Source organism: Neodiprion pinetum, chromosome 5 (genome assembly GCF_021155775.2).
Source record: "Neodiprion pinetum isolate iyNeoPine1 chromosome 5, iyNeoPine1.2, whole genome shotgun sequence".
NCBI classification, from domain to species: domain Eukaryota; kingdom Metazoa; phylum Arthropoda; class Insecta; order Hymenoptera; family Diprionidae; genus Neodiprion; species Neodiprion pinetum.
The window spans coordinates 13379893-13391405 of record NC_060236.1 but is presented as its reverse complement, the minus strand read 5'-3'; the positions used below and the strand labels follow the sequence as shown (position 1 = coordinate 13391405).

Genomic DNA, 11513 nt, shown 5'->3' with positions numbered 1-11513 from the left:
TTATATGTACACGCACGAATACAGTATCTCAGATCACGTCGATTGAGAAATTTAAACTTGTATGTCGAGGTGGTGCACTCGTGATCTGTGAAAAAATACACCATTTACAATAATGCTGCGTCCGTTTCATAATGCATTAAATTTTCAGTAAATAATGCATCAATTCAATGTCTCTAACAAAATGTTGTGTAGCTACATTATGGAACTGCGACTACAGTCGCAATAAAAACAAAGAAACGAATAAATGCGTTAATCAAACGAATTCATGGAACACTTTTCAAATTGTCCTGAAAGTAACAGCACCGAGTAGCGGAAAACGATATGTTGGTAATACTTTTACACTAAATGGTCACTAATTTTGATAAGATAATTATCATTTTTAAATTGTCATCAAGTACGGTTAAGCATAGGGTACGACGTGTGGGTTGACAATGTGCAAATGGCCGCCGTCACAGAGATTATGTAAAAGAGTCGGAAAGAAACGAACCGAGCACTCTTCAAAATTATCTTAGACAACGATAGTTTGACAGAGATGAGTCCAACCGGGAAAGGCAAACACGAAGCAATGCCGGAGAATATTTATTACGCAGTGAAAAGTAACGACGCATTATTCAATGTATGAAATGTAGCGGGCAACATTGCAAATATTATGCCCGCGTCCCTGTAAATTTCAGCATTCGTTGAAAAAATTTTCAGCGAGGAGGACGGATTAACATAAGAGGAGTATCGAAGGTGCATAATTCTGTTGTGCAATACTATGCGCGATCCGAAAAAATAACGGATTCCCGAATTTACGCATTGTACATATTTTGAATGAAACAAAATATTTCATTGCACATGTAAAAACCAATCAAACATTTGTATTACCATATTTGTAAGGAATTGTATAGAATTAAGTATCAAATCTCTGCATCGGTTTACAAACTCAATATTATTAGGTCTACAACTTTGCTCCCGCCGTTTTTTTTTTAATTTTAAAAATTATATAAAAAAAAAAATGGTATCTTATTTATGTTTCAAAGTATTGTCCGTCACTTTCCACTACTTTGGCCCATCTTTCAGGCAACAAACGAATCCCGCGTCGGAAAAATTCTTCATCCTTTGATAAGATCCAAGAATCGATCCATTCTTTCACTTTTTCAAAAGAATCGAAGCACTGGCCCGCCAGGCCGTGTGCCATCGACCTAAATAAATGGTAATCAGATGGAGCAACATCTGGAGAGTATGGCGGGTGAGGTAGAATTTCCCATTTCAGTGTTTCGAGGTACGTCTTGACTACTTTCGCCACGTGAAGTCGAGCATTGTCGTGTTGCAAAATTACTTTTTCGTGTCTATCAGCGTATTGCGGCCGTTTTGCTTTCAATGCCCGACTCAAACGCATTAATTGCGTTCGATAAAGTTTGGCACGAGTCTTCATTAAGTAAAGCCTCCAGTTCATCATCTTCAAAAGTTTTTTCTCTGCCACCGCTACGCCGATCTTCAACAACAAAATCACCGCTTTTAAAGCGCTGGAACCACTCGCGACACGTTCTTTCACTAATAGTATCATCACCATAAGTACTTGAAATAACCCGATGAGCCTCAGCCGCCGATTTTTTCATGTTGAAATGAAGAGTAAAATCTCCCGCAAATGACGTGAATTCGGTTTATAAGTTGACATATTCAATTAAGTGTAACTATATGACGCAAACAAAAATTAACTAATATCGATGTAAGGTTATATTTATAGATGTCAAAACTGATGGAAAACAACTGTGATTTATTTATTTGAACTATTACTGGCTACTAGCGCCATTTTTTGGAAAACGGCGGGAGCAAAGTTGTAGACCTAATATTTTGCTAATTATTGTCATTGACGAACTGTCATTGAATTGAAATGGAAAGTGAAGCGTAGCGATCGCATTTACGAAAAAATACTGTCTTTGTCGCCCACGAAATGGAAAAATCACAGGTAAAAGGTAGATGAATCATAACCTGACGATTATTCCTTCATGCTTATACTTCTGTCATAACATCGGCCATACTTTCGCCGTAATTTAACGATACCTCAGCCTGTCGTGCTTCGTACATACTTATGTCATCTGGATAAGAATAGTACGATTTTCGTATTGAAGTAAAGAGCAATGGAAGGGTTTCGTTCTAAACAAATGCGAGTCATTTCGTTTTTACGCATTACGTATCAATTTGTCGGACAATTAACGAAATTCCAGAATGCAACGGCATATTTTCATCGAAAATAATTTCGAACCGTGGTTTACTGTCCCCGGTTTGATCATTGCGTGAAAATAACGCTGGGTCGTGGCAATATTGCGCTCATTGTTACTACTAGAATCACAGAAAAGTCGGCCACCCATGTGCTTTGTTGCCGCGGAAATATTCGACGTACGAAAGTAAATACACGGTGTCAGAATTAACCAATTTTCGCGCATCGTTCTCCAGAATATAAATAAACTGACCTAGAATTTTGCGACGAACAAGCAATACACTGTCAAAATTCGGGTGGATTCTGTTCGTTTCTTCAAATCATTTTTGTGTAAAATAAGAGTGATAAGCCTTTGTCAATAATGCTGCACTTTGACGGAATCGGGATGATTCGATGATCATTTTCGAAAGAATTTCAATTTTTGCGCTACATCATCTCAACGTCGCCGCGTCGTCAAACGGTAATAGCGGGATCTAGATCGGCCGGATCGGCCACGCGCGAGCGTTCGCTAACCTCCGTGCTACAACGGTTGTCACTGGCAACCGATGATAACAAAATGCTTGTAAACCTCCCGTTATGCTGCTTTCGTGTTAATTGTCATTGATAATTTTAAATGCGGACGTTTTTGTCACGCTTCTCTCAATGCAGATATTTTCAAACTACAAATCTTGCTGCTCGCCTAGCTGCAAACAGAGAAAGTCAGTCCAACGAAACTCATCGCGCAGAATCGTCAATGACATATCGTATACCGCTACCTGGACTCGAGTGAAGTTGGCGCTGGTCGATTTTGCCAGATATTTCAATTCCACCTGTTCCGCCAGTTAGTACCGAATTTTCGACAAAAAGTTCGAATTTTGAGATTTATTTCTGGGTGATTGGTTTGACGAATTCCGGAAAATTTTTGATATCCGCGTTCAGGATTTTGCGTATTTTCAGAAAAAAAAATTAAACCCTATTTTTGGTCTCGAAATCGAAAATTTTTTTTTTTCGCGCAAAAACGGTTGTTTCTAAAAAAATTTCGACTTCACTATCGGAGAGATCGTCGCAAATCCTTTGAAAATCATGCAAAAAATTCCTCAAATTATCACACGGCTAGATTTTGGAGGGGGGTGGCCACCCTATCGTGGTCACACTGTATATATATATATGTGTGTGCGCATATATATATATATATATATATGTATAGATATATATTATAATTTTGAATTCACTTCTGAAAAAAGAGAAATTTTTGAAAAAAAAAAATTTCTTACGTTAATAAAATTTTTTAAAATCGTATATAATTATTTGAAAAATCCTATATAGTTTTTAATTATCTGCTCACATATTGATTAAAATGAAAATGTTATTCATTGGAAAAATGCCATGAAATTTACTTTATAATATGTAATTTGGAACATTTATACAATGAATTGGAAATAATTATGGAATTTACCGAAAACGTACAGACAGATAAATTATTATTTTTTTGTTTTTATATTTTTAATTTCTAAAAATTAATTTACCTTCAATTTAAGAAGAATGATTCATTCAGATAAATCATTTCTTATTTCAATAAATCATTCAACCTAATGACCTTTATTCATATTCATTATATTAATGTATAATATAATTATACTAGTATTAATATATATGAATATATATATATATATATTGTGTGTGTGCATGTATATATATATATATATATATTTATATCATAATTTTAGATTTACTTTTGGGAAAAGAGAAATTTAAAAAAAAAAAAAATTTTTTTGCGTTATTCGAATTTTTCAAAATTATATATAATTATTAGAAAAATCCTATACATTTTTCAATTATCTGCTTACATATTGATTGAAACAAAAATGTTATTCATTGAAAGAATGCCATTCAATTTACTTCATAAATTGTAATTTGGAAGACTTATACAATGAATTGGAAATAATTATGGAATTTACCGAGAACATACAAATAGACAAATTATTATTTTTTTATTTCCATATTTGTAATTCTTAGAAATCAATTTTCCTTTCATTTAAGAGAAATAATTCATTTAAATAAATCATTTTTCATTCTAATAAATTATTTAAGCTAATCACCTTTATTTATATTCCATTATACTAATGTATAATATAAATACATATGAATATACATATCTATATGTGTGTGTGTATATATATACATATATCATAATTTTCGATTTACTTCTAAAAAAAGAGAAATTTGAAAAAAAAAAAATTTTTTTTATATTATTTAGTTTTTTTGAAATTGAATATAATTATTAGAAAAATCCTATATATTTCCTAATTATCTGCTCACATATTATTTAAAATGAAAATATCGTTCTTTAGAAAAATCCCATTCAATTTACTTTACAAATTGTAATTTGGAACATTTATACAATGAATCAGAAATAATTATGAAATTTACTGAAAACATACAGATGGATAGATTATTATTTATTTATTTTATATTTTTAATGTTTAAAAATTGACTATTTTTCAATTCAAGAAAAATAATTCATTTAAATAAATCATTTTTCATTCTAATAAATTATTCAACCTAATTACCTCCATTCATATTCCATTATATTGATGTATAATATGAATTTATATGAATGTATATATATATATATGTGTGTGTGTGTGTGTGTATATATATATATATTATAAGAATCAATTTACTATTGAAGAAAGATGAAATTTTTGAGAAAACAAATTTTTTTACATCATTTAAATTTCTTAAAATTATATATAATTACGATAAGAATCCTACATATTTTTTAATCATCTGCTCACATATCTCTCTATCTAATAAAAAAGTTTCAAACAAATAAACGTAGAAAAAGATTATAATAACAATATTAAAAAAAAGATTATAATAACAATAGTTAAAAAAAAGATTATAATAACAATAGTATACGCATAAAGTTGGCGGTGGGCCGAGATCCCGAAAACAAAACAAAAAGCATCTAGGAAACCCTTTGACAGCTGTCATCGGCTGTTTATGACAAATATCTTCATAGGTATCTGTTTCTGACGCGCAACAAATGACAATGCAAATGAAAATTATCAAGATGATTCCCGACGGGAATTGTCTTTTTCGCGCGTTGGCGTATTGTGTATACGGGACTCAAGATCGACACGCAGAGGTGAGACTGAGTATCGTTTCAAATATAGTGGATAATTGGTCTACATTTGCGGGTTTTATTACAGGTAATGAGTCAAACGGTGCTGTGATTAGGTCACCTGGTGATTACAAATCACACATGAAAAAAAATGGAATATATGGGGGAGAAGCAGAATTAGCTGCAGCTGCGGACATTTTTAAAATATGTTTAATCGTGTATCGCGAAGAACAAATTCATCCGCACCGGATCGGATCACAAAATGAAATACAATTCTCACTACTCTTTACCGGCGACGGAGACAGTGGACACTTTGATGTCTTGCAGAACCAAAATAAAATTCAGACAGTGAGTAATAAGTATGAAAAGTAACAATCAAATAATAGTAAATCTAAATATATCACCAAACAGTCAAAAGGACAGCCCGGATTTACGATGACAATGGAGAAAGAAGGAGTTTCAAGCAGCAGACAAGGCGATGAAGATGGTGGATGGTCGGAAGTATCACTAAAGAAAGAGGAAAATAAAATTGTAAGTGCGAAGAACCAAATAAGCCATAGAATAATATCCATCAAATATTTGTATAACTAGGTAATAGGACAACCAGGATCGATATTGACCACAAGAGAAGGAGGTGTTTTGCGGAATGAACAGCAACGCAAATATGGAGAAAAAAATAATATAAAGAAGGTGATTCTGGAGAATAACCGGCAGAGCGGTAGTAAAAATAATTCAACGAAGGGTGTAGAAGAATTGGAAGAATCGATTGTGATGATTGATTTGGAAAACAAATTAAGAGGACGACCAACCAATGTGATGGACATAGAAGAGCGAAAAATTAGACGACGATAACAGCAGCGAAAATATAGGGAAGCGAACAAAAAATATCATACTGGCTTTTCAACCAACGAACAGAAAGGAGGAGTTTCAACCAGCAGACAAGGCGATGGAGACGGTGGATGGTCGGACGTATCACAAAAGAAAAAGGAAAATAAAATTGTGATGATTGATCTGGAAAATAAATCAAGAGGACGACCAACCAATGTGATGGACATAGAAGAGCGAAAAATTAGACGACGAGAACAGCAGCGAAAATATAGGGAAGCGAACAAAAAATATCATACTGGCTATTCAACCAACGAACAGAAAGGAGGAGTTTCAACCAGCAGACAAGGCGATGGAGACGGTGGATGGTCGGACGTATCACAAAAGAAAAAGAAAAATAAAATTGTAAGTGCGAATAACCAAATAAGCCAGAGAAGAATAATAAACAAATATTTCTATAACCAGGCAAGAGGAAGACCAGGATCTATGTTGACCACAAAAGAAAGACGTGTTTTGCGGAGTGAACAGCAACGCAAATATAGAGAAAAAAATAATATAAAGAAGGTGATTTTGGAGAATAACGGGCAGAGCGGTAGCAAAAATAATTCAGCAAGTCAGGGAGATAGATCGATACCAATAGAGAAGGAACACCAATTTTCAACCAACGAATGGAAGCTCAGATTGATGAAAAAAAGAAAAGCAAGCATAAAAGGAATTGAAGTGGATAGCAAGAGACAACGAGATAAAACGACAGACGAAAACGTGTGTCGACGACTTAAAAGCAAGAATAACGTGTCGGAAATTCATGTTTGTGATTAAATATTAAGTGACAGTGATACGTTGAAATCGATGAAGAAGGAACTGTGTGTATTCAGCCAAACAATAGAAGATAACAGAGACAGGTTGGAATTAGACAGAAACAGAGAACGAGTGGAAGTAATGAACAGTGAATCAATCATTGCTGAGCATCGTTACAACGGGGATATTGAAAAAGGCACTTTTAAAACTGTAGAACAACTACACATGGGTGAAATGAACGTAAAATGTAAACATTGCAATGCAGAAAGGTTCAAATATGAAACAGGAAGGGTGGCAAATAATTGCCGTCATGGAGGAAAAATAACATTACCACCATTAACGGAATATTCTGATGTACTTCAACGTCTGCGAGAAGGGAATGACGAAGTATCAAGACACTTCAGACAACATATACGATCATATAATGACGCGTTTGCGTTTGCATCATTTAATTGTACTGTGGCAGATATGGGGAATTCAGGACCATATGTGATGAAAATAATCGGGGATGTGAGTTACAAAATATCTACAAGTTTAGAGACCGCAAACAATAACCGACCGAGATATGGACAAATTTACATCTACGACGTACAAACTCAGCTAGCACTGAGAGAAAATGATGCAAGAAGAGCAAATCTGTTAGAAATTATTGGTAGACTGATAATAGATATCAATCCTTATGCAGCAAATTTTAAAACAACGTACGAGCGATTTGTTAAGGGAGAAAGCCTGGTGAGATTAAACTTTATAGCACTCAAGGAAGACGATAGACGGTGGTACAATGCGCCAACTTGTGGTGAGCTAGCAGCTCTGATCGTTTCAAATGACTGGACAGTATCTGAAAATATAGAAGTACAAGTATTTCCAAAACAAGACCGTGCAGTTGGATATGTGCCGAGATATTCGCATCACGTTGATCCAATGACTTTTCCATTACTATTTCCGAGCGGTGATTTAGGATGGAGCTATAATATGAAACACGTAGGAACAAACAAGAAAATCTCTCCTGTTCAATATTATGGACATCGATTGGCCTTACGTCGAGGCGAAGCACAGAATCAGTTGTTGCGGAGCGGACGATTGACACAACACTATGTGATTCACGCATATCTCACAATTGAATCGCAGCGTTTATTGTTTTTAAGAAATAATCAGAAGCAATTGCGTGTAGAATGTTACAAAGGAATGACTGATCACATATCAAATAGTGAAGCGAATACGTCGGATCGAACAAGACTTGGGAACCAAATGATTTTACCATCATCATTTTCCGGCAGCATGCGACATATGCAACAGCAGTACCAAGATGCAATGGCAATAACAAGGAAAGTTGGACGACCGGATTTATTTATTACAATGACATGTAATCCTAAGTGGCCGGAAATATGTACGGTATTGAAAGATTTTCCTACAGGTACCACTATAAATGACATTCCAACAATAGCTTGTCGAATATTCAACATGCGGCTACAACAGGCACTAAAGGAAATCGAAAGCGGTTCAGTATTTGGAAAGATTGAAGGATACGTATACACAGTTGAATTTCAGAAAAAAGGCTTACCGCATGCTCACATACTATTTATCTTAAATAACAATGAAAAACTTTTGACTCCAGAAGCAATTGACAGTTTTATATCTGCAGAAATACCAGACAAACGAATACATCAACAACTATATCAATCTGTCACATCACACATGCTACACGGCCCTCACACATCCAAAATACCATGCTGGAATTCGGTAACGAAGTCATGCTCAAAGAAATTTCCGAAAGACTTAGTGGAAAATACTGATATAAGCGGTGGCGGTTTTCCAAAGTATCGCAGACGAAAAAATACAGACATAAATTATTACCGCAACCGCGTGGAAGGAAGAAATATCCAAGTAGACAACAGCATGGTTGTGCCTCACAATCCATACCTACTTGCAAAGTACGACTGCCACATGAACGTAGAATATTGTGCGTCAATAATGGCTATTAAATATGTCTTCAAGTACATCCACAAGGGACATGATCGTGCAAGAGTACAGATAACTGATTCAAACAGCGAGAGTGATGGTCAGCCAATAATCAACGAAATACAGGATTATGTAGATTCGCGTTACGTAGGACCGATGGAAGCAGCTTGGCGTATACTAGAACTGCCAATGCATGGACGAAGTCATGCCGTCACACGCTTACCTGTACACCTACCGGGGCAGCAATACGCAACGTTTGAGGAAGGTAGAGAAGTCGAAGCCGCTACAAATGAAAAAAAGTGGAGAACCCATCTTATTACATGGTTTGAATTGAACAGCATAGATGAAATGGCAAGAAATATAACTTACGCGAACACGCCAGATTACTATTCGTTTCAAGAAGCAACAAAAACGTGGAAAAAAAGAAAATATGCATGTCAAGTAGTTAGTAAAATGACAAATGTTTCACCAAGGGATTCCGAAAGATTTCACCTCAAACTAATCCTTGGACATGCGACAAATGCAAGGAGTTTTATAGATTTACGCACTGTAAACGGGAAGGAATGGAATACATTTAGAGAGGCTGCAGTGGATATGGGTTTAACTGCGACAAATGACGAAGCTTTCAAAATATTCGACGAAGCTGTTTCAATACTTATGCCGAAACGGTTACATCATTTTTTTGTGTGGTATTTAATCGGTGAAATGCCATCGAACGCGATAGATTTATGGAATACTTACAAGAAAGCACTATCTGAAGACTTCGTGGATCAGCATGAAAATAGAGCACTATGTGCAATTGAGCATCTTCTCAGAGCTGAGGCAAGATCATGTGCAGATTTTTACTTACCAATACCGGAGATAATTTTCGAAAATGAAGCGGAAGAAATAACAGTGGAAAATATAGAAACCTTTGCAAAGAAAGGCAATGAACTGGTAAAGCAATTAAACAACGATCAGAAAATAATTTATACACAAATTTTTGATAATATTATGGATAACAAAAGTACTGATAGAAAGCAAGAAAAATGCTCTTACATCGATGGATCAGGAGGAACAGGAAAAACATTTTTATACAACGCATTGTACTACATGTTGAAATCTGAAAAAAAAAATGTTGCATGTGTTGCTTGGACAGGTATAGCAGCCATCTTACTACCATATGGCACAACCGCGCACAAAACATTTGGATTACCATTGACACTGCAAAAGGAAGGAACAATTTTCACAAATGGAACGATGAAGAAAAAAATACAAAGTATAGATGTATTTATATGGGATGAATGTTCGATGATACCGAAAATTGCGAAGTCAACTTCGAACTAAATTTGAAGTGAAAAATGTTAAATAAATTTATTTAAAAAAACAAAGAATTGATATCAATTATTTGTACTTATAAACCAGACGCAGTAGACTCTATATCTCTATACGTAGATATACGTAAAAAAATCTGAAAATAATAACTATAGCAAAATAAGTCGCCGGATGCAATTGGGGTTGCATGGCATCGGGAGTTTTGTACATCTGAGTGGATTCGTTTACGAAAATAATCTGAGCAGACCTACATAGGGAGCCAATAGCAATGTCGGGTTGATCGGAAACAACCGACTAGACAATACGTAAGGAAATAGTAAGGCGCGAAGCGCCGAACAACGAGGCGCGTAGCGCCGAGATGGGGTTGGCGCGCAAAGCGCGCAGGGGCGAAGCCCCTAGTTAACTGAAATAAAAATATTATTCATTAGAAAAATGCCATTTCTTTACTTTATAAATTGTAATTTGGAACATTTATACAATGAATTAGAAATAATTATGGAATTTACCGAAAACGTACAGACAGATAAATTATTATTTTTTTGTTTACATATTTTTAATTTTCAAAAATGATTTATTCTCCAGTTTAAGAAAAATAATTTATTTGAATGAATAACTTTTTATTTCATTATATTATTTGACTGAATGACCTTCATTTATATTCTATTATATTATTGTATAATATAAATATATATAAATATATATACATATATGATTGTGTGTGTATATATATATATTAGAGTGTCCCAAAAAAACCGACTATTTTTTTTTTCAAAGAACATTAAAAAATCGTCAGAGTATCTCTAGAAAATGACCCTGTGAAAATATAAGCTCTTAATATTAATATTTAGAGGTGGCGATTTGTAATTTTCTATTTCCCATTTAAATAACATGGGAAAATTTTTTTTTGAACTTTGGAATTTTGTGATGGGATAACGAGCTACTTCATAAGTATGACAAAATCAGGTCTTATAGGAAATTTGATGCTCTACAAAAAAGGTCTGATTGACATTTTGCGTAAATCCAGCCGTTTCGAAAATATCGAGCCTCAAACTTCGGACTGTTTAAAATTATGCTTTTTTTTTCGTAAATACAACAAAAATTAATTTATATGTATTATAAACCCAGAATTATCAACTGAACAATAACTATATGCATATATTTGACGGAATGCAGATCCGAAATTATTAATAATTTGACAAATGATAATTTTTATTGATTTTTAGCGAAAAATATTTACTTAGCTAAAAAAAATCAATAAAAATTATCATTTGTCAAATTATTAATAATTTCGGATCTGCATTCCGTCAA

General features: G+C 34.3%; 1 protein-coding gene across 1 annotated transcript; it reads left to right on the top strand.

Annotated features, from left to right (window-relative positions):
- Nucleotides 1-6983: 6983 nt before the first annotated feature.
- On the top strand, nt 6984-10217 carry LOC124220398 (uncharacterized). The gene has a single exon (XM_046629213.1). It carries the CDS (start codon nt 6984-6986, stop codon nt 10215-10217), a length of 3234 nt encoding a protein of 1077 aa, XP_046485169.1.
- The last annotated feature ends 1296 nt before the right edge of the window (nt 10218-11513 follow it).

Bases quoted from the DNA above. Each gene is read 5' to 3' on its own strand.
- LOC124220398 (XM_046629213.1), top strand. From the start codon at position 6,984: ATGAAGAAGGAACTGTGTGTATTCAGCCAAACAATAGAAGATAACAGA.